At 38.1% G+C, this 24,890-nt stretch overlaps 1 protein-coding gene across 2 annotated transcripts in view; it reads left to right on the top strand.

The window, feature by feature from the left end:
• LOC110474601 (ubiquitin-conjugating enzyme E2 E2) overlaps window positions 1–17,807 on the top strand; it is a 200,422-nt gene extending 182,615 nt beyond the window's left edge. For both annotated transcript variants that reach the window (XM_021538105.4, XM_021538108.4), the window contains exon 6: window positions 17,019–17,807. In XM_021538105.4, coding sequence (XP_021393780.1) covers window positions 17,019–17,116 — 98 coding nt within the window. In that variant the 3' untranslated portion in view covers window positions 17,117–17,807. The remainder of the gene's footprint in view (window positions 1–17,018) is intronic.
• Window positions 17,808–24,890: the final 7,083 nt, after the last annotated feature.

The raw sequence follows: 24,890 nt of genomic DNA on the forward strand, positions 1-24,890 counted from the left end.
CAGAAAGTGTGAGGCAGTTTGTTTAGTGTTACCCATAAAGTTTGCTGTGAATGTAGTTTGAGACTGAAGCATGCGTGTCCTCACAATAAATGTACTTATGAGAATAAATGAGTAGTACTATATTACTTTGGGCAAGTAGCACTACGTTACTTCAAAGTGAGACCCATCCATTTTTATAGTCATTGCAGTTGCACAGCACTTCTGAAAAGCAGACTGTTTATGTTAAAAAATTCTGCAACATACATTGTGGCTTTCAAATATATTGTACCTCAGTCAGAAGTAGATGTGCTGTTTTTTACAAGTACTGCCATGAATCATGAATTTACTAGATGGCTTCATACTTTGTTAACCTATATGAAATATTGTGGCTGTGCATTTTAATTACTTATATTTATCTAAGCATAGGTAAGCCAAGTCAAAGATCCTAAAGTTATGGGGATCTTTACGTCTCTATAAGGGACACAAGACATACTTTTAAGCTTTATTCATTAAAGTCATTCTTACATTTTGCCTTTATCTTCCCTAGAAACCTCTTGTTTTTATCACAGAGTAGGTATAACAGACAAATTTTGATAACATGCTATTGTTCTTTTCCTGTTACAATTACATGTTTTCCATGTGTTTTGTCATGGTTTAGGTCTGACAAAAGATATTAACACCCTTACATACAGCTGCATGAAGGTACTAAATTTAAGAAAATTTAGAGATGGGATTCAGTTATTACACTATTCTTTTTCCTTTTTTTATTTTTTCTTTTTCCTGTTTGTTTTTTTTTTTTTCTCTTATCATTTTTCTAAGGGTGTGCGAGGTTCTGTACTCTTGTTGCTGAGGGTATAAAATCCTGGTTCTGTCATCTTTTGCAGAAAAGGATTCAATAGTGTAATTTAATGCATATCTTTGATCCTCAATGGAATCTAAAACAGCACTTTGGAGTGTGATTTTTCAACCTAATCTTAAAAGCCCTAAAAACCTGAATGGTATTTGCCCTGCTACAAAGCTGCTGGAATTGCTGCTGTTACCAGAACCTCTGCAAAACACGAGTAGGTGGGGAGATTTAAGTCAGACAACATGCAAGGGAAGGAACTGAATTAGTGATTTCTCAGCCCATTTGCCTTTTAGGCAGCAGTATACATTCTTGGAGAGAAGTTGGTGTCCTGCTGCAATGCCACTGCCCTGTCCCATCCTTCAGCAGCCATCCCAAATCCAGTTGTTGGAATTGCTCCAGCCAGGGTTCATATATCCAAGTGCAACATGGATAGATCTGCTATCTAGAAAGCTTTGAGCATCTCCACATTTTGAATTTGTGTTGGTACTTGGGAAACATAAGCTGCATCTGAATGTTTGTTCGTAGCAATTCCACAATCTCTACAAATTTGCATAAGGTATTGACAGAAATACCTGGACTACCCAATCTACAATACAATACCCATGGAATTGTCTTCTGCACACCCCAGACAAAGGGGAGTAGATTCACTTAAGCTCTCTCAAAGGCATCTCCCAAAGGAGCTGGAGTGAGGCTGCTGCAATTTGCTGCCCACTGAACTCTCCATGCTCCTGACGCTGCTTTGGGCTGATCATCTCTGGCACAGGGGCACCAAGAGCCAGAATTGCCACAGCCACTTAAAAACCAAGTGTGTGTCAATGCATCAGGTTCCACAGGAATAGCTCTGCTTCTGCAGCCAGAAAAGCCCCAGCCATACCAGCGTGCATTTTAATACACTAATAGATGTCCACTGTATCAATAAAAAAGATCTATTTTCAGAATTACTGTGATACTTAGGGTTTCCTGTCAAAAAAAAAAAAAAAAAAAAAGTTTAAAATAAATCCAAGGCAGCTTAATAAAGGAAAATGTAACATAGTTGTAATAATAAAATCTGTTCCATGCTGGAGCATTTGGCTCTGAGTGGGAATTTGGCTGACTTGTGGTCACAGCTCTGCTATTTGGCTTCCATGTTCCAACTTTTAAAATAGCTACCCAGCCCTAGGTAATGAAGAACAGGTCCGTGCTCCTCACCACTCAGCAGCATGTTCCTCTCCATTATTCCATATATCTCAATCTAGCAGGAAGCCTGTACCATGTTCCTCTTCATCTGGTGCTTCCCCATAGCAGAGGCTTTCTGTCAGTGCCAGTTCACATCAGGTGTGAACTTCTGCTGTTTTTTTAGATTTCCCAATTATCATTCCTTCTTTTGCCTTCACGCTCAGTTGTGAAGTGAATTTAGAAACTCTGGATGACAGCAAGTTCAAGGGATGAGCCACTTCTCATTTTCTTCATTCTTGTATTTTTTTTTCCTCAAGCAATAATCTGCATGTTTTGCTACGATCAGAAACTGCTTCAGAATCCAATCTGATTTTTTTTGTTTCTCATTTAACATCTTATCAGCTTTGTTCAGCTTATCAAAAAGGATTCTTAGGCTTTCCTGTGCCCAAGTATGTGCTGTTGTGGTTTCTAGTGAAATTTTGTTTCCTTTTGGAACATTTTTGTCAAGACATATAGAAGACAGGAAAATTATAAGTCCTCATTATAAATACTCATTAAAATTATAAATACTCATTCTTTAATAATCCATATTTGACTATGTTTGTCAACTGTGATGAATATTCTGGAAAATGACTGAAATACTTTTAAGTTGGTAAAACAATATAAATTTGTCCCATTTTGTGAGGCTGGCTAAGCCCTGCTACTTTGATTCTTTCCTGGCACCCACAGGCTACCAGGTGCAATGTCACAACACGGTACTATCAGACATAAAACAAAACAATCTCATTTTCCCATATATCCTTTTTGTAAGCGGCAGAGGGTCATGTAAACAATGAAATTGCTCTGTTGTCTGAGAGTATTTATATTCCTTAGCTTGGAGCTGTTTTTTCCCTTTTCTTCAGAGTATGTATACTGTACTCTGTCAGGAAGTGGGCAGGTTTCTGGGCTGTTTCAGCACAATGGAAAACACTTTCTTTGTATCTGAAGCAGGAAAATACTCTATGCCATGTCACTCAAGCATGGCAACTAGTAACACAGAGTAAATGAAAGTTAAAGTAGCCGGGAATCCATTCAGGGAGTAATGTTTTTTGGTTTGTTCTGAGTTGCAACATAACCTTTCTGTTCCTTTTTACATCTCTGACATGAGCTGTCTCCAAATGGGATGAGCTCACTCAGGAGGCTCTGGCTCAGCAAAGACAAAGCTCAGTGCGAGGTTGCTCTGGTGCCTCAGTGCTGCTGGACAGGGAGCAGAGCAAATGTGTGTTCAGCATAAAGACCATCCTAAGAAGTTGTCCTAAGGGAGCATGAAAGGAAAATCCAGCATAAAACTGATGGAGTTTGTTCTCTCAGTGAGTGTAGAATGACTACATCAAAGGTGGGAAAAATATGAGAAAAGAGATCCCATCAACTGTGATGAAGTTCTTTTTGCAATAAAGTACTTGTGTGTCTATAAATACTGTATGTTCCTCTCCCTGTTCTGCAGAACCTGCTACATATGTAAATTTACATATTTGCACTGATTGTATCATAGAATCTGGAGCTGATATTTACAATTTCTTGGTAGCTCATCAGTGCTTTCTCTTTCCATTCCTTTTAAAAGATACTGTACTATATGACTTATGCTGTAGTGTGTATACAGTACTTACTTCTATAGTTTGAATCACTTACAGCTTCTCATTTTCTGAGCTGAACACACAGTACCAATATGTTAAAGGCATTTAGGCACCTAAAGCTTCTGACTGTCAGCTGGCAGGGTTTTCAGTACTTCCCATGGGATTTACACATCTGAAGTCTCACTAGGAGCCTCTCAGCACTGCCAGGAAGAGACTTGCTATACATCTGGTCTTTAAATATTTGCAGACACATACACCTATATATCTTCAACTCTGGACATGATCTATAAACATGGTATTAAACAGATGTAAATGCAAGAAATGCAGCAGCACATTATGAAAATTGCATATAGAAATGCATTGAAATAGAATTAATTTGCTTTGCTATGAAAAGCTGATGAAACTGTTACAAGATTTGTTCTTATCAGTTGACTAAGTCCCCTCAACATGAACTCATGGCTGTGGGGATTATTATAACAGCAGGGAAAACATTTGTGAACTGTCATCCCTTTAGTAGTTCTCAGGAAAATATGTCTTGGAATATCTCCTAATTATGTGTGCAGGGGGAGGAGGCTTGGATCAGGATTACTATTGATGTTGGCCTAAATCATTGCTCTTTTCAGTTGCACTTTGACAACACCTTATGTGTAGAAGAACATTATTTGTGAACATAGAGGCTTTTCGTGTGTTTAGATTTAGATTATTCAAAGCTCACAAAACTTCATTAAAAAGATTAACACAACTATAGAGGTAAAATTGCTTAGAAATACTTCATTTTAAACCCCCCCATTATGGTTTCAGAAGTCTACAGTCTGTTTAATTCTTTTTTTTCTGAAAAGTGTCTAGAAATATTTACATGAGAAAATTGGTGGGTTTATGTAATTTAGAAAATGAATGGTAGAAATTATTAAAAAAAAAAAAATCTGGATTTTGTGGTATCCAAGGCATGATGAAGTCATTAGCTGTAGCTCCAGATGCCAGTCACACACACACACTTACCCTGTTCTTTTTTTATTCTGATGTATCTGGAACTCTGCAAAGAATAATGAGTAGAAGGAGCACAGTCACTCTCTAGCAGAAGACCAGTGCTCCTCATTGAGTCAGGTACATTGCCTGCAACTGCTCATCCCTCAGTGGTTCAGAGAAAAGTCTAAAAATCCTTCAAAGTACTTTACTCACACACTAATACACAGGAGAGGAAATTCCCTCCTAGCTACAGCTAAGAATCAATTATGTGTTGAAGGATGAGCAGTACAGCCTTTGCAATGGTAGCTCAGGTGGTGCATGGCTACCAAATTTTCTAATTCTTTTTTGAGTTTACTAAATCACTTTCTAGTATTTCTACACTTTATGTTTTGTGTGTGCTTAACAATTTGATATATGAAGCATCTCCTTTTAACTTTTGCTAAATGTGGTGGGGTTTTGTTTGTGTTCTTCTCTTGCCATGGAAAAGAAAGAAGACCACTTTTTTTTTTTTTTTTAATCTTATTTACCAAATGACCTGTCACATCTTACTTTGTGGTTTTTTTTTTTTTTCCTTCTCAAAGAAATCACCTTAGATTTCAACCATTTTTAAATGGAAAAGCTTTGACCATACTGTTAATGATTTCTTGTCCTTTTTAATAATGTTTCTGCTCCTAATTTGTTTTTGCTTTAGGAGATGTGAGAAAAATTGAGCTTCAGACATAATAATACCTAACCATCAGTTTATTAAATGTCATCTGATTGAATCAGGGATTGACTAACATTCAAATCAGTAAAGAAGCTTTGTACATCTGTGACAAGAAATAAATGTAAAGGGATGTAACTGGCACTCATAAGAAAAGAGTCTTGTCACAACACTTAACTGTTCCTCATTTTTATTCCTCAGAAAGAGTTTCTAGAACATCTAGAATAAACTGGAAAAATATACACCTGAGTTTTGGGTTTGGTTTTTTTTGCATGAAACTTGTAAAAGCTCTATGCTAAATATACATACCAGGCTTTTAAAAGTTGGTTGATTTCTGCTCAAGAAGTTTCTGCACAGTTTCTTTAAACTTAGGCTCAACCATCATTAAATTAAAAGTCGTTGAGAAAATTCATGAGTGATGGATGCTACAAATACAAAAGGTTACAATTCATTTTCTTTCCAATAAACACGTGAAATTTAAAATACTACCAGTGGAGGTTTCCTATGCCCATTAGCTCAGAGCGAAGACAGATACTCTAGTGAATACACGTAATAAATCTTTGTGTGAACCAAGACCAAAATAAGTCAGCAACGTTAAATGTTTAACAATGTGAAGTATTTAAATAAAGTTATTTGTTATTTCTTATATATTAAATACAGATTTCCAGCTTAATTTCAGTGAGTTCCAAGATAAAAAGTAAACTGCATTTTAAAATACACTCTAATATTTTACAGTCATTAAATATATTTTATTTGTTTCATGCAGGTTTTTTCTGCCAATAGAGACGTCTTTAATCACATTGGAATTTTTTTTTATGAAGTAGATACATCACTTGCAGGCTTAACCCATTCTACTGAATGTATTTTTCTCACTAATATAACTGTATACATTTAAAGGAAAAATACATAAAACTAGAAAATCAATAGATTTAGACATCACATTCTAATTTCAGAATAATTTAATCCAATATTAATTATTCCCAGTCAATAAAAATAGCTCAAATCTCAGATGGAGTAAACTGGCATCAGTCCTGCTGAGCTTTTACAGTCCAGATTTTTCATTTAGACTTTGTTCCATTTTTCTAAGTGGGGGTTTGTTTTGTGTTTTTTGTTGATTTTCTTTTTTCCCTGTGTACCTTTTTTAACATGAAGGCAAGGACAGATTTTCAAATTTCTTGCCATACATTTCTAACTGCCTATGAACCACCATCAGGAACCTAATTAGCATGACTATTTTTAAGACTGATTTTCCTGTTCCTAAAATACAATTAATTTTTGTTTCACCATAGAAATCACACTGCTTCGCGTGCCTTAAGCTCCTGAAAGGAAGCCTGCTACATTTGGCAAACAGATTCACAATAAGAATGTTGAGTCAGTCCTGAAAAGCAAAATTTATAAGCTTGGATATGTTAGCTATTAAATCATTTAGTCTCTCACTTTCTTGTGTAAGATTTCAGAAATTAGTATTCCTGAGTCATCCAGATTCTACCTTCAGAGATGATTTACACTGCTGCAAGACATGTCTCTCGTATTTTGCATGGCTAATTTTCTATTTTATTCAGCAGGGGAGGAGGAAACGGTTGTTTGTTTTTTACAGTTTTGCAGATCTATCAAAGGCAACAAATAAAACAAATTATATGCAGTGTGTGTTTCAGAATCCCTATTTTCACAGCAAATTAAGTTCAGGTGCATTAGATGGACTTGTAGACAGCTACTTAAATACCAAAATATATCGTGCAATTGTCCCAAATTTAAGGATAGGCTGTACTGTAAAATTTCATATTCATGTGGGATACAGAAATAGAACTTTGATTAGTAAATTGTTTGTAGAATTTTCCATCTATACAAGGCTTAGAAAAAGGCCCTTCTATGGAGTTGAGCATTTACAACTCCAAGATGAATTTGATTTCTGAAAATTCTCAGGGGCTGGAATCCTTGTTGCTTGGGTTTTTATAATATCAGTTAGATAAAGTGGCTGCATAAAGTGGCATGAAAGTGGAACTTATTGTAAGACATAATATTATACTAGCAGAAGGAATTCCATAATGAATGACCTTTTGTGTCTTTTCCATCTCTACCTTGAGCAGCTTTTTTCTACGGCTCAGTATCAGAACTCCTTATGCCAATGTCTGAAATCATTTTGCAAAGTGATTACCATTTAGTTAGGCATGCCACTGGAGTCAATGTGACCCCTCAGGCAGGAAAGATAAGATTTCCAAATAAAGTTATTTTAACTTATATAGTTACAAAATAAGAAATTATCGCTGTAAAATATCACAAATTCAATCTTTTTTCAGCGTTGCCATGTAGTTTCATTGCAACTAATCCAGGAGTAGAATTTACCTTCATGATGAGTGCTACTTATTTTGTTTAACCTGTTTTTTCCTTCTAGTCCTATTAGAACCTGTTCATAATTAGGCATAATTGTATTAGTGTTCTGCAGTTACTCTAAAAGTGGATAGTCCAGTTGGTTGCTAAAATGGGGTTATTTTCTCACTCATGTGCTGATTACCCAGTCATTACCTGTATAGGTAGGGGATGGAGAGGCCCGACTGCTTTTTGTGTTATTGGGTAACAGTAGGAGGTGTGCTCATGCAAGGCACACTTAAGCTCCAATTCCTGTTCCAATGGATGTTCAACCTGCCAAGGGATTTCAGGCCCTGGGCTATGAATGAGTTTCATTTAGTAAGCCTTAAAAGGGATAAAATTCTCCACTAACCCCACCTCCTGTAAATAAAGGCATCTTGTATTCTTTTGACATTTTTATAGGATTCTTAATAGCAGTTTTGGATTTAAATTTGACAAATTAATAATGAGGTTTGGATTTAAATTTGACAAATTAGTGATGAGATTTAATTGGACAAGAAGGGGAAAATCAGATTAAACCAAAATACGCAGCATTCAAGCACATGTAGGCTTTTCTATTTTCTAAGGATGAATTGCAATAAATGTATAAATGGATGGATTCAAGAGCAGGTTTCAAGATTTTTGATATTGCTCACATTCAAACACTCTTCTAAGAGTGCAAATATCTTCAGGACTCATTTTTCTCTTAGTGTCTAGAAGTCTCTCAGTGTCTAAAAGACCAGACCATGCAGTAACACCTCCTCCCTTCCTGTCTTCTGGGAGTCCACATGGTAAGTGGATCCTATAGGAGCTCCTGGTTTTCTTTCAGAGCAGTCTACCTTTGGTACATGTGATTACAGGATGTCTAACCCCTCACAAAGCATGGTCACAGAGAATAGCTTTACCCTCAGTTTCTTAGGGGTTAAACTGTTTGCTCAGGATATGTAAGACCCATAGGTCAATCCTTTGCCTGGAGGAGGTGATTAATGGGAAATAAGGAGAGAAAAATCCAGAGACATGAGCATTCCTACAGAATAGCTATCCCTCTCTTAAAGAATCTTCAGACACATGAAAAAAATCACATCCACAGTGCTTTTCTGAAAATACAGTTATGACCCTATGGATAAAAGCCAGTTTAATTATGGGTCTTAGTGTTTTGGTTGCTTGACAACATGTTGAGATCCGAGCGCTGTGATTTTCTTATTATCCACTCACAACCATCTTCCACAAGGTAAATGCATATTGCTGTAGCTTCTTCAAATTTTATCAAACCACATGCCATGTAATGTCTTTCAAATTAAGTTCTACAGTTGCTAACGCCTTTTTATTAATTTTTTTCTAATAGCAACGACTGCTTCTCAATTGAGTAAGTTATTATGAGCAGACACATTGCTAATGTATCTGTGCTTTTAATATTGAGACGCATCCAAGCATCAAAGTGAAGTGTGTTATTTTAGAATTTTAATTGTTCCAGCATACTGGCACATCTAATAGGTGCATGTTCTTCCTTAATTAAAGATAACTCTTCAAGATCAGTACACTGTGCCTTGCTGATCTTTGATTGCCTCAGCTAACTCCCAGTCAGCCAGTGAAGTTTATAGAAATCCTGCTAAAAACTGAAGACTGAAAAAAAAATCTTTCTCTTTAAGCAAGAATGATTTCCCTTGGCAAGATACAGAGATGAATCACTGCCAACACTTTCCTTTAAGAACTGCGTTAATAAAATTGGGCCAGATAATACTCCTTATTTCTGAAACATCTTTTTCTTAGGCAGCCTCATATTTCACACCAGCGTGTGGTAGGTAGCCTGACAGCAATCAAACATAAGTCTAGAGAGAGGAATGAATTTCTCCCTCCATGCTTACAAAATGGATATTTTAGTAAATGGATGTTTCCTAAACTAGATTTGCAGAGTTCTTTTATTTTTGAAGATAGGTAACATTTTTTTTATTGAGACAACAGTTTGGACATTGTAATCAACTCACGTTGATTATGCAAACTTAACAGAAGTCAAATGTATTTCTGGCAAGTCTACAGTGCTCAAAATTTAGAGTCAAGTCATGGGTGGCAGCCTTTTTTGTGATATACATCTGTACAGCCACATTTATGAAATTATGTAGATACCTTGCCTGGGTGATGGAAGAGCTTTAGTCCGGCTTCACAGATGGGAAGCTAAGGCACCACTGTAAGACCAATTGACTTTCTTTCTATATATATTAGAATGTCTCTATTGAATGTTGAGAAGTGAGCACATAAATCTGTAAAACTAGTTCCTGAAATGAGAAGCAGACTTCATTATATGTTTCTACCATGAACTATAATTTCTAAAATTGATATTAGCTTCACTGACTTCTTTCCTAGTAGACATTTGATCTTTCTGGAATTTGCTCCTTTCTCTAGTGCCAACCATTTTTCTTTACTGGAAAAACTAATTTTATTTGTTCTCTTTTTGTAATACAATGTTCATTGATCACTTTATCATTCTTCTGTATTGCTTTCAAAGAGCCCCGCAGATGGTTAAATACGTTCTATGTGGATAGTTGAAATTGTGATTTTGTGAAAGTCAGGAATAAATTGCAGTTCAGCTTGTAGGCTGTGTAAAGCAATTCAGAGCCCTGCTACCACCCTTTGTTCTGCCCTGAATCACTCTGTTGTTCCAGTTCGTGCGCGTGTGTTGATCAGGCTCCCAACCGCGAGCTCGTTTTATTGCTGCACAAACAGGGATTAGCACTGCCGCGCTCCTTTTCACTCGTGCCCTGGGTTTGAGCACTCTTTTCAAAGGTGAAGGGTTAGTGGAGTAATTCAGTGGACCACTTTACCTGTCTCTGCCCTCAAAGAATTACTTAGTCTGTGCATTATTATTAATGATAGCAAAAGAGAGCAACACTGCTGCTCTAAGATCACTGAAGGATGCTGTGATGCATTTCACATATCTCATTTTCTACATCAAGACTCACAGTATCCTTGACATGGTCTTCTAGGAGTTCACTGAGTTAGAAGCAGGTGATATGTGGCTAACTATGAAAACTTCCTGAGGCAAAGTGACACAATAAATAAAATTACTCACAAACAATTCATCTTCTCTTAATCCCTTCCTCTTGGAGTACTAAATTGTTCTGCGACATGTTTGGTATAGCATGTCTCACTGCTGCCTTTGCAGTTTTCACTGACTGGTCTTTTTGTAACACTAACCTGGATACCATTGAAAACAAGTAAGAAAGTATAATTACATATTAAATAATTTTTAAATTAAGAGTGGTTTTGGTTTGAATCAAACTGTCACCATTTGCTGTTAAGTAAACAGGTGGTTTTGGTGAAGTGTTAGTTTCTGTGCTTGTCCCAGTCCTAACTTTAATTTTTTTTTCTTTAGTTTGCCTTTTGAATCTTAAACATTGGTACAATATTAAAACCAACAAAAATTGGATTCCAAAATCTTGGTTTTCACTGCAAGCCAGTGTGGGAATATATTCTGTCCTGCACTGCTGTTTGCTATGAAAGCACCAAACAAAATGTAGTTACTGAAAATGTGAACTTTTATTCATGGGGAGGTTTGGTTTTGGGGTAACCTATCCTGCCTGTACTGCTGCATAAAGATGACTCCAACGCAGGTATCCTGTGTATAACATAGAGAGCACACTGACTTTTCCCTAAAAAGCTCAAGCACTCCACATTTTAATTGAAAAATAAATACAACATAATATCTGGTAAGAGAGGCTGTCCTAAAAGAAATGAACAAAAAACAGTAGTATTCCCCAAACCAAAAATTCTTCTAAATGTGTAACTGAAGTTAAAATAACTAGAAAATTACTTCTTTGTTTCATGTCACACATCCTGTCCAAAGAATAGGAAACATTTAATTTTTGCTGACTGCTGCTTCAGTACAGCCTCTCAATGGGGTGCTCTCATAGCTGTGAGCATGAAGTCATTTAGTTCAGGAGAAGGAATAAGACCTTTCAAATTACATAACCTTTGGAAATTCTTCCACTTTTAGTTCTGCTCTTCAGGTGGAGCCCAGCTCTTTACAGTTTGATACAAATCTGAATCTAAATTGGACCAAGAAAAAAAGTACGTTCTAAATATTTGGCTGAAGAAACTTGAGATTTTTATAGGGCTGTGGTTTTTAGGTTTTAAGGTACTCCAGAAATCTTCTGAGAACCCACTTGTGGTGATGTAATAACTGTTCTCTGTTATCAGCTGTTCTCTGTTAAAACTGCAAAATACTGCAATGGAAATAAAATTCTACTTTATAAATGCTCATAAAAATATATAAAATGCATTCAAACACCCGTAATGTACATTTTAAGTCTAAATGTGTGTCTCTTTAACCATGTTGGCATTACCGATTGGAATTTCATTGCATATTGTGTGGTTGATGGGGAAGGCACATTGAAATCAAGCTGTTAAGCACACCATCTCTGTTTTTTATTTCACTAGAGTATGTTTGCTGTATTTTTAAAAGAGCATTGCAAAGCCCAGGAGATGAATTCTGCTCTGAAATTGCTATTTGCTGACATAGAAATAGCTGTAAAAATACAAGCTGAGAAAAATACAGTGCAGCAATATATTTTCATTTATTTGGGGGGAAAGTAGTTTTTAAAGAAGAATTATAGTCTGCCTTCTGAATGATAAAGCAGTTTAACTAGCATTAAACACAGCTGAAATTTTGTAATGACCAAACCTCAGCTCATCCAAATCCCCAATAGCATTAACTCCCTGGAATTGAACTGTAAATTTGATTAGCCTTACAATAGACATGAGACACAAATGTTCTTCCTTATACAGTCATATTAAGTGGCTGCAAAAGAAGATGACAAGGTATTGTGGAGCAGTGCATACAACCTTTTTAAGCTAGGGACAAGCTCCAGTTCACCCAGCTTTCAAAATCACATAAATACAGGGCAATTTCATGAATTCTAATATAACATGAGGATTACCTATGGTGGGGTGAGGAGGGATTTAGCAGCTGCAGTCTTCCTGTAAATCATCCAGAAGATTTTTTTCATAGTCTAGTTCTTTAGATTGACATTTTACTTGTAAACTACATTGCTGAACCATAGCTTCTTTTCTTGCCTGTATAATATGGTGCCTTTTTAATATATTTTCATTACTGATGCACTGTCCTCTGATGTGAAATTTGATCCTGTAATTCCTGGTGTGTTAATATTTCACATGGAGTTAATCAGAATACAGGATAAAAAATTTCCTTCACACAAGTTAAAGGTTATGGGGGCATCCCAGGGTGGGTTTTTAGAAGGAACAGTAAATTACAAGTTCTAAAGGTTTCTGGGTCCACAGAGTTGCAGCAGCTCCTCCAGGCTGGCACAGCCACCAGCACCCCAAAGGCTGGGAAGCCCATTCCTGCCCACAGGACAGGGAAGGAGCTGTGCACAGAGGGTGCCATCCCAGCTCTCAAGCCAGCCACCACACATCTAGTGATCTCTTGCCAGGCCATGAGTTGCATAGATAAGCTTTTTAATTAATTTATTGTGGGTTTATTTTAATTTCTTTCACAAGATTGTTTCACCAACATATTCCTGGCATAGCTCCTATCCCCTGGTAATTGTTGTCATTTGGACACAGTCCTGTTTAGAGTAAAATTCTGAAATTAACCCTGATTCATTGATGAATCATGCTACTTCTTTAAGGAAAAAAGACAGTAAAAATTAGAGCTGTTGAGTAGTTATAGAAACAAATTTCTAGCATCAAGATTAAAACCGCAGATATATATACAAATGGAAAATAAAGCTTTGTGGTAGTGAGAAATGGAAACAAAAGAAAAATGTTGTTATGAATTTTGAGATCAAATTTTCCTTTTCATCTCTTACTCAGATAGTTTATGCAGTGGTTGTTTTATAAATACATATTTGGCCCTACTAATGGATATTTCACAATAACCTTAAACAGTGCAGACCAGCTGAGCACCAGGTGGTGCTCAGGGAGGTAAATGGGGACCATTGTTTCTTCCTTATACTTGTAGGATTTCTTCCTCATACTTGATATTTTGTAGGACTTGGGCACTATAACAAAAGCTTGTGCATGTTGGGAGTTAAATATTTTAATTGTTTTAATTACGATGCTTCAATTTATCTTGCAATCTCTGTGTTACGGCCTGTCATGGTGCATTACGCAGAAGTGGTGACTTGTGACTCATGAAGTGTTGAGAGCTGTGTCTCCTTGGACTTGCTGGCTGGAGCTGCCCACACAGCTGCAGGGAGGGACCAGTGGCATTTCTGGAGCCCACACACTGTCCTTACATCCTGTGGCACAAATGCAGTGTGCTGCTTCAAATTGGCTGCTGTGCCCCTGATTGGGCAGTTCTGGTCTGAAGTTTAAATTTCCCTCCTCGCCAACTGTCCTGGCTTCCCAAACAAAGCAGTTGTGCCTCCTGATGGCTTTATGGCTTCACAGCAACTGCTAAAATAAGCCAGTTCTTCAAGCACCTATTAAAGTGCCCTTTTTACAGTCCTCATAAATATTTACATGTGACACAGCTCCAGACCCTCTGACAGAGATGTGAAATAGCTGAGCCTTGCTGTCAGTAACTATTTTTCTGTTCTTGAAATAAACTCATTCCTCTCAAATGAGAAAGTGGCTTTCCCAAACTGTGGGTTTGGTTTTTTATTCAGTATTGTTATAACAAACAAAATACACAGCAAACTGAAAAAAAATCAATGTTGTTGCTGTAATTGCTGAAAGTACCTTTTAGTAGCATTCACTTGGCAGCTGGCTGTGGGTGCAGCTGGTTCTGCTCTTGCTACAGCAAGCAAGGACCTCTCTTTGCTTCCACAATCCTGCTTCATACAGGCAGACACCTGTGGAGGGAGGCACTGGCTTGGGAGAAGCACCTGAGATGATTGATAGTTGATTCTCAGGTCTCTCAGCAGGAATTTACACACTTACATAAAAGCTTTGTAGATCTCAGACATCTTACAGGCCATCACCTTCACTCTTTCAACTGCCAAACAAAAGACTGCAGAGACAAAGGCTTGAACACATGGATAAATAAACAGCCCAGTTCTGTACATTACTGGACTTGAACAGATTTCCATACCTTACCAAGAATGCCTCTCACTGATTCTCTCACTGCAAAGGAAAGGAGACACTGTCCCATGCTGAGAGGAGGTGGGGGAAGAGCCTGTACCTTCCAAAGCCTTGTAAAGATGTATGGTTTTGAAATACTTTCTTGCACCTAAAAGGAGATATAGATGAAACCCCACACTAGGAAACCAAACGTTCTAATTATCATCCAGGTTTGGGAATGATGATGTGATCCTCACTATTCATGCAATGTATCAAGAAAATCAATTTACAGCTCTCAATGTGAAAGACATGCTTTCGCAGAAACATTTATCCTGCACATGAAAAAAACTTCCAGATTTGAGCTAGATAAACCTTTACTACAGCACATCCCTGTTCACTGACTCATACAAGGTTTTATAAAGATCTCAGAAGCATCACTTTAAATACACGCTGAAGCTCAGTAAGAACTTGCCGCATTCCAGATGGTGATACTGTGATATTCCTGCAACCCTTCCCAGCCTGAGGCTTCAAAGGCCAAACCCCACCTTTCCCTACAAGCATGAAAACCAGGATATGCTTCAAATTTTGCTTCTAAGATTCCTTTCAAGTTCAACCATTAGTCTCCATTTCTCCATGAGTCTGTGGAATTGTTTCTTTGCACAGGGACCTTGTGTCTGAGGAGGATGTTGGAATTTGCAGCAGTGCTCTCACACTCATCCCCAAGCTGCCATTACACTATGACAAGGTTTCCCTGTTGCTGTTTAGGGAAATATTTTGTGAAGAGAAATGTTGTCCTTTCCTGGAGCTCAGGTTCCCCATTTACCCTGCAGTGCTTCTCAAACCTCATTCCAGCCACAAATAACTTTTTGCTACTTAAGAGCCCGTTAACCTCCTACTTGCACGGGACAAAATCCCTCAGATAATCCCCTATGCAGTTTTTCTCCCTGTTTGTGGATTCAAAAGTGATATACATTCCAGTCTACAGCTTTTAAATTTAATCATAGACCAGATACTTCTTTTACTCACATGCATGTAAAAATAATCCAGTCCAGGCCTTAGTGACCTCCTCTGGATATATTAAGATATTAAAGGTAAGCACATGCAGTAAGTGCTTGCAGGGCTGAGACTCAGGGATTTAGTACACTGGAGTCACAGTGATTACTTGTCCTACTAATTTAGGAGTTGCAAACTTAACATTCAAATCACAGGCTCTTCCTGAAAGTGCAGGTTATGCATGGAAAGCAAAAGAATTTTTTTTATTAGATATTACTCACTAATATTCGGTGGGATTGGCAGTCAGCCAATCAAACCATTTTTGGCTAAGCCAGTATGTTTCCCCTATCATAAACTCTTATCATCAACAACCAAACAAAAAGCCCAGATTTCCTCTGCTTGACATAAGGCCTGACATCTTGTCCCAGGAATTTCCGTGGTTAACAGTGCAAGCACCACACTCAGATTTCAACTGTACCGAGAAAGCTGATGCACAGATTGTTCAGTGGCACCATCTTCAGACAACAAAGCTGATTAATACCTGGCTTTCACAAGAAGTTATCTTCCTCTGTCCTAAGTCAGGGAAAAGTGTGGTATCAGTGTCTCTGGACTTGTAGAGTACAGCCTCAGACCATTTACTGTCGCAGCAGAAACATCAAGAGCATGTGTTCCCCTCAAAAAAAGGGGAACCTATAAATTTTGTCTGCTTAAAATTATAAAAAATGTTGTCTGCAAAAGAAAACTGTTGATGAAATACAGTCACTTATGGGAATGTCTTGTATTGGATTGCTTTTTTTAGGTGACTGATTGGTTTTGATTAATTATTTATTAAGAAATTCATAGATCCAGACCATGTAATGCAGCATTCTATTCATACGAACGCTCAGAAAAATCCCATAAATTAAATTAAAAATCCCAAAGTCTGGAATTAACTTCTCTTCCTTTGAAAATAGTACTTGCTGCCCTAAATTCTTACATTTCTTTATGATTTAAAATTAAAGTATTAAAAAAAAAACCAAAGTAATATTCAACCTGATAACAGAATTAGAGCTTATACTCTTCTTAAGTGAGAATATGAATAGTTGTGGGAGTCTAATACCATAAATAAATTACATCACCTGAAGGTGAGTTTTAGCTCAAAATAAAATTATCAGAACTTTTTTTTTTTTGTGGGGTAGTACTTTTGAAAATTGTTTCAGTTATATGTTTACGAGACATGTACAGCTAATTGCCATCCATCCCACCTTCATCTCCTTCCTTCCCTGCTTTGAAAACAAGGCTGATATATGTGGGCACCTTGTTAGACCTAAGAGAACTGAATGAATGTGGGTCTAAAAATAGCTTTTTCATCCTCCTGGGGCTGATGTGTGTTTCACGGTTTGTGTTTCCTTTTCAGCTGACCCCCTGGTTGGAAGCATTGCCACTCAGTACATGACTAACAGAGCAGAGCACGACAGAATGGCCAGACAGTGGACCAAGCGATATGCCACATAGGAACCTTCTCTAGGATTTGCTGGACCTGTGCAAGCACATTCACTAAGTGCATCAATAGCCCTTCCCTTCATTCTTATTTTTTATTAAATCTTGAACCATTTTGTGACAAAAGGTTGTCCTTACTTCCTTTTTTTGTTTGTTTGTTTCACTTTGGTTTATTTTTATTGTTTCTGGGTTTTTTTGTTCTGTTAACTTGAAAGTTGTTTCCCTCAAATGTAGAAAGGGAATTTTGGTTATCAGTGCAAAGAATGTTGGATCTGTAATAGTATAGAGCTTTATCAGAAAGCTTTGTATTAATGTGTGGGTTTTTTTTTTTTCTTTCATGTGGTTTTGGGGAAAACAAACAAATTCAGAATTATATCTCATTTCTACTTAAATGTAGTGTTTAGGGTTATTTTTTTGTACTGAAGTCTTTAATGGTGGGTGCATGCTACTGGGAACAAGTTTTGTATAAAAGCTTAAAATCAAGAATCACTGTGCATTACTAAGACTGTGTTTATCACTAGCCTTCTGTTTCCCACACAAAAGGCTATTGCATTGAACAAATTAATATGTATTTTGATTTACTTAAAAAACAAAAAAAAAAAGTGCTTGTAAATTTCTTAGGGACCTGCCACTTTTGACTGTGGATCAGTTGATGTACACTTGTATTATTAAAGCACTCAATAAAACACTGTGGCTGATAAATGCACTTCTTGCAGGACAGTGCTTTTGCGTTTATGCAGCATAGGCTGCTTAGTCCTCATATAATACAACTGCAGGTTAAAAAACTATCTTTAGGCCTGAACTATTCACTTCTTCTCAACAATGCATTTCTTAACTTAGAATTCTTCATTGTGTCTTTCTTCATATACAAACATATTCCAAATTTCAAGGCCTTTCTTTCATATGTCTGTGCTCAGATTTGCCATTCAGAAGCCTCTTGCTGCATCTTTTACACTGTGGCTTCACTATATCCATCTTGTTACATTTAAAATAGTTGGCAATAAAAATAGCCTTGCAGTGAAAGCAGAATATTGATGTTGATTTTATACAGCGGGCCTCATTTTGCTTTTCTCCAAGCTCTTTGACTGTAAAAGGAACTGTTATTTAAAAAAAATAAATGAAGGTTTTCGATGGGAAAATTGAGCCCACTGCACCAATCATTCCCAGCACATTCAATGATAAGGGTATTTCTATTCAGATTTGACCTTCAGGCTAATTTTAGATATGCAGCCATGGAGGAAAAACTTCTACTTGGCTAAGGAAATGTGTGGGTGTTGCGATTTAGAAAATATATACTGTGATGCTGATAGCTGAATGTTCTTTGTGTTGCAAGGCCTATTGGAAAACCCCTGTCTCATATAATTAAATGTTACAGATGCTACATACAGTGCTTGCTTGCCCTCTCCCCTCTCTCCTTGCCTCTTATGTTTAAAGAAGATCTTATCTTAAAGAAGATACATTACAGCAGGGTCACTACAAACAGGGAGACGGGGAGGACAAGCAGGGAGACCAAATCCCATCACACTCCAACCCAATTCAGCCTTCATGAAAACTAAAGTCAAGGTGACACCACAGGGTGTCTCTACACCCACCACTGCATTGCTCAGCACTTCCAGGCTCTTTTGGTTTTCTCTTGGTCATTTGCTAATAAACTGAGAAGACATTCAGCTTCAATCTGCTGGTGAGCTGCCCTCTGTGTGAAGAAAAGCTGAATGTTGATGTCGTTGTAGCTGGTCTATAACAACCCCCCAAGAACCATGGGGATCTCAAAGAAGTAATCACACTCTCTTGATCAGAGCAAATAGGGAGTCTTCTGCTGGCTGTAGAAGCCAAGTGTTTGCAAGCCCAGCCACACAACATTTCAAGGCAAATGGGTCCTAAATACAGACATGAAAGAACAATGACATTTCAAAAACAAAACAAAACACAAAACTCAGACTTCTCTGAACCAGAAGTTCTTACAGTTCAAAAGCTGTGCACTTTAAATTTGCAGGTAAGTTGCCCTTTCTGTGAAGATGTACAGTCACACTGTCCTAGATAAAATAAAATTACTGCCTTAAGAACAATTATGATCTTAAAGAAATAATCAGCAAGGACCAATCCACATTGATTAAAGCAGATGCAGAGTCTTCTGGCATCTGCAGGAGCCAAATCTTTGCAAGTCTGGCCATAAAACATTCTCCTCTGTTTGCAAATCTGCTCTATTTGCCTTCCAAGCAATTACTTTTCTTCATCTGCTAGACCTGGGAAATATGAAGCATTATTTAAAACCTGCTGTTGTTGCTGAGGAGAAATGAGCCATCCACAATACAATTCAGTCTGCCAATAGAGGCCCAGTAAAAATAATGCATTGGCATAATCTCTTTTTCTCCTTTTTTTTCCCTTGGTCTAGGAAATAACTGCACTTTATTTTGTCTCACCTTTGCTCTTCAGATTATCTCTAAATGTAGCTGATTCCTGCTTCTTCTTTTATGAGAAATCATCTTTCTCATTTCTTCTAGTTGGTGAAATCTGTGTGCTGTTTTCAGACAGCTGAGTATGAAGATCTTAAACGACTTGCACATACTAAAACATTCAGGAGGTGACACTTGGCCTAAAACCACATGCAAAGGCCACGAGTTCAGCAAATCTCAGTATTTTCTCAGGGACATACAAATGCTAAAGCTGGGACTTGTTCTTTAAGGACATCTTACAGCTGTTCAGAATTCAATTGCAATATCAAGTTAACAATATTTAATTTCCAGTAACCCCAGCTAAATGTCACTGTTCCATACCCTTTGAGTTCAACTCAGATGAAGCAGAAATCAGGGAACTCTCCAAACTGCATTTCCCATTCACAGATTACTGAAGTGGTGTTCACATACCCCTGTCCAACTGACCAGCTGATTTCCCTCTTCAGAAAATTGCAGAACAACAATGCTTAAATCAAGGTTCCCAAAACTGTCCTGTATTTTCAGAGACAGCATTTCCAGGCTGCTGTAGGAGTGAGCAGGGCCATAACCCTTTTGATTGCATGCATTGTGGGTGATTGCAGCCAAACAGTTAAAATTCATTACAACCAGCTGCTGTGCCATGAATAAGGCAGGAGTAATTCCTCTTGAAAGATCTTTGTTCAGGTTTTTATACTGTGGGCTGCGGGCGGATGGTCAGATCCCGTGCCCAGGCAATGGATAGCAGCTCACAGCCCTTCTTCCCTGCTACCCTGTGCAATGATAGCAGGGGAGTATAAAACACCAGAGGGGTTGGGACCCATAAACCTGAGAACTGGGTTCCTGCTCCAAGCCTTCTCAACCTTTTAAATTCTGTCCTGGGGACAGTGCATGCTCTAGACACTTTCAGCATGCTGGTATGGTGTGCCTTAATCCCTCTGATTTATTTGCCTCACCCATTCCTTCTTTCAGGATCATTTCTTCTGCTTGATGAATTTATCACTCACAGCTGAGAGACTACTAAGACACTGATCCCAGTTCAAATAGCTCTTCCTGAAGCTGCCTGAGCATAGTAGCCCCTTTGACCCTTGAAGCAGATGCCAAGATCCTGCTCCCAGGCCTCTCTCCTTTCCCCTTTGTCTGAGGCAATGTCTGTTAGAAAAGCAGAGGTGGCTCCAGGGGAGTAGGAAGATGCTTTCAGGCAGTGCAGCAACTCCCAACTACTCCAACTCCAGTGGTATCCTGGGATCCCTTTTCTCCTTTCCAGTTCTCAGAAACTTATCTCTAAAGATGGGCATCTTACCGCAAGCCTGCATTTTGAATTGTGAAGTCTATAGCAGAGACCCAGTGAAAATTCTGTCACCTCAAAAGTCCAAACATCCAGCCTTGGCAGCCACAGTTCCAGCAGAGCCAATTCTCCTGCTGACTTTTTTCATCCCCTGTTGGTCTTTCTTTTCTTCTGCTTTTCATTCCCTTTCGTTTCTCCTCCTATGTTTTCCCCTATGACATCAATACAACATCTTGATATTTCCTTCTTTCTCCTTCCCTTGCCTCAGTCACAGCCCTGTTCATGATCATGAAGACACCGCATCTGTAACACTGGAGCTGCTTGAAGTCTCCTGATTTTTAGGTCTTAGAAGCAAGAAAGAGCTTTGTAAGAATTAAGTACTTCCTCACTGTGCCATGCCTGACACAGCTATAAACTAAATCACTTCTCCCACACACATCATTAGCAGTAATGAAATCCAGGCTAGCCTCCTTAGCATGGCATCCATATGCAAATGAATTTCCTCAGCTCAAAGGATCTCTAGACCCAGTGCATGGCTGCTTGGGATGCCTCCAGCAGCCTCTCTCAGGTCACAACTGGAATATATTTGGGGACTACTACTACCAGGAAGAGTTTTATGATACCTTTAAATCCATCATTCTTCACCCTGATTCCATCATGAATTTTAATAGGGACTTAGAGCTCTCTGGAATAATGAAAAGAGCAAAGCAAAACATCCCTTTCATGTCTGCTTTGATTGTGAAAGAAAGTAGTCATGGAGTAATGGAAGGTTAAAAGAAAGGCAGGGCTAGTAAGACACTAACACCTTGCCAGTGCTAGATTAGAAAAACCCCACTTCACATAACAGCTGAATAAAAGACATATTAATTTCGATACACTTTGCAGAGCAAAGTCCAAAAGCCTCATTATCCAGATGTCCTAAGAGTAATACATGTGGATGATCAGATCGTGCAGTTCAGGAGAGGTTTTCAAGGGAAATGCATCCACCAGGAAGAGCCTTCCAGCACCTTCATCTCCCCACCTCAGTCAGGCTGCACGGAGGACTCCCCCCTTGACAGTCCCTTGGGAAACAAGGTCTGGAAACAAGAACCTCGGGTCATTCCTTTTTGTCACTGCTCCTCATATACACTCACTCACAACAGGCATTTGTTGCTGCAGAATCAGTGCTGGGGTCCCCTTTTGTGTCACTGAGGACCTTGGGGTTGGGCAAAACAAAGGGTCACACTTCAGTTTCTGTGAAATGCCTCTTTTCTTTGCAGTTGACTCATAGCCTTTGTAAGGCCCTGAATGCAGCCTTTTCACATGAATGGGGCTCCTACCACATATATTTCAATACAGCCCTGCTCCTTTCCTCACTTGTCATAAATGAGGCAAAGGAAGTGCTTTGCTCATCAGCTTTTGATACACCTTGCTGATAGCACAGCTGAACTCTGTGCTTGCCCACCTTCAAACTCTTCCTTTCACATTTCTTGGGCACCTCTCAATTATATGAACATTTCTCAAGTAGTCACTGTGCAGTGCCAGGGATCTGCAAAAATCCTGCTTGCTTTGTCCTTTGGACCTCATGAAACCTTCATCCCTCCTCCTCTCTGCTGCTCCTCATCTCCTAAACCTGCTTCTTCTCTCAGGCTTCAGGCACCCAAATCCCATCTTTAGCCCAGCAAACACCAGTCACCTCTGCTCCAGCCTGCTCACAGCCCAGCGCTGTCTCAGTATGGTGCTCCAACATCTCACTGAAGAAGGGAAAAGTCAACTCCACCACTAGAGATTGCTGCCATCTTTGCAAAAAGAGAGATGAAAACCTGCTTAATTCTCCTTTATGTAGAAGAGAATGTAATCTTCCTGCTGCTCAGCACTTCCATTAAGGTACAAATCCTCTCTGCATATCTCCTGATCTCGAAGTTCATAACAGCACTCTCCTTTGGTCTTCCAGTATTGCAAGTAGTAGCAAAAGACTTTATATTAAATGCCTTGAATGTTGAACATCTAATAGACTGAAACTTCCCCTGAAAAATCTGTGATGGTAACTTCATCATCTTTTACACAGGAAACTGAGTAAATTTAAAAGTCACTCTTGTTTCCTGTTCTGCTTCATTAAGTATTGTCCACCCATTACCTCTTGCTGCTGTTTCAAAAGAAAATCTTCCTGAAATCTACTTAGAATTTAAATCCTTATTGCAAAGCATCAAAGAATAATCATAATGTGTTCTTTCATAGCAAAGTAATCTAATCAGAAAGTCTCATAGAATTATTTATATACATACATTTTAATGATAATTTAATAATTTATATGCTTAAAGAAATAATCTCATTCTCTTCTATTCCATAATATACATAATGAAATACTATATTTCATTACCATGTACATTTGTCATTTTATCTACTTAAAATAAATGCAGATTGGAATAACTTTGATCAAGAATTTTCTAGTGGAAGAAGAATATTTATTTCTTTTGCAGTGTAGCATGTGCAGACTTACTTGTCTTAAAAACATAATCCTATTTGTAACTTCTTCCTTTCAATTTGAATAAAAGATTGAGTGAGATCTGCAAACAAAAAATGCCAAGAAAACACATTGAGCCCTGCTAATGTGCTGGTTGGAGCTGTTAGGTGTAACCACTCTGTCTAATTTTCAGAGGAGGCACTGAAACTCTTGAGGCAGAAGAACAGGAGTCAAACGCCAAGAAGAAACAAAAAGTAATTAGAGAAATAAACACTACACTCATGCACTACAAATTTCCTGCAGCAATATATATATACATCCTTTCCTCTCTTCTTCCCTCTGCTTCTTCCCTGTTAAGCCCCCAGGAGTAGATAACTGTGTGAATTGTTGCATTTTTAATATACATATCCCTGCTCTGGACACCTGCTGGTACCTCCAAGACCAAAGAGGATTTGATTAAACCTCCAAGTGCCCCCAATGGTGTTGGGTGAAAGCACAACTACCTCCAGTGCTGCCTACAAGGCTGGTTCTGTGAACACAGAAAGTGAAATTAAAAAAGCAATGCTAACAGGAACTAATGGTGAGGCATTTAGAAATTCAAAAAGGGGGAAATGTCAGTACAAATCTGTAGGTCTAACAGAAGTAAATTTGTCTGAATAGGTGAATTAAGGATCAAAATGTCACCTTCCAGTCATAAATTATTATCTCAAAGTACAGATCAGCTTTTCCTTGTCTAGTATTGCCCTAAACCACGGTAAAACAGGAATAAGACACTTCTGCTAGACCTAGTACAAAGCCCTGAAATGTACAGAGCTGCCTTGTTCAGTGAGAGAGAAACATATTGAAATGCTAGTTGCCTAATCCATACATGCTTTTGCACAGTTGAATAAGAATGATTAAAGTTACTAGAAACATTTAAATCTACTAAAGTAAAATCACTCCTCAGGCTGAACTTCCTAACACTAAAGACTTGTCTTTTAAAGACCTTTTCCTCTAAATAAACATTGCTGCTCCCAGACAGCAGCAAAGCCCATCAGCTAGGAGAAAATTACAAATATCTCAATATCTCCGTGTCCCTATTAAATCATTTGGAAAAAGTAAAATATATTAGAGTCAGTTGTTCTCCAGGGAAATGGTAGGGTGCAAAGTAGTGCTGAAATTACTTCCCTTTCCCCTGCAGCACCTACCACAGTGCTTCACCCTTCCTGAGCAGGAGGGACAGACCACAAGACCTATGCACAATCCCAACCAGCCTGCTCCATGGTTAAATTCATGGGCTGTGGGTTACAGCCAGCCTGTAGATCTGCACAGCCATCCTTGATCCACAAAGCTCAGCACGTGAAGATGTTTTGCACAAATGAGACCTTATATATGGTAGGTAGATTTGCCTGGGGGAAACCAATTCAACAGTATTTTGTAACAAATCTAATATAAAACACATCAGGAAAAAAGTTATTAACTATTTATCTGTGTCAACAGTCCTCCAAATATTTATATAGGTAACTGTATTTCTTGCATGTGTATAAGATCTCTCTAACCAATCTGCTTCAGTTGGCCAAAAAACTTTTTTCCATTTTATTGGTTTTCCTAAATATTTACTTGTTTTGAAGTATTTTGGTTATTAAGGTG

Source organism: Lonchura striata, chromosome 2, assembly GCF_050655825.1.
Source record: "Lonchura striata isolate lonStrDom1 chromosome 2, ASM5065582v1, whole genome shotgun sequence".
Classification (NCBI taxonomy): Eukaryota; Metazoa; Chordata; class Aves; order Passeriformes; family Estrildidae; genus Lonchura; species Lonchura striata.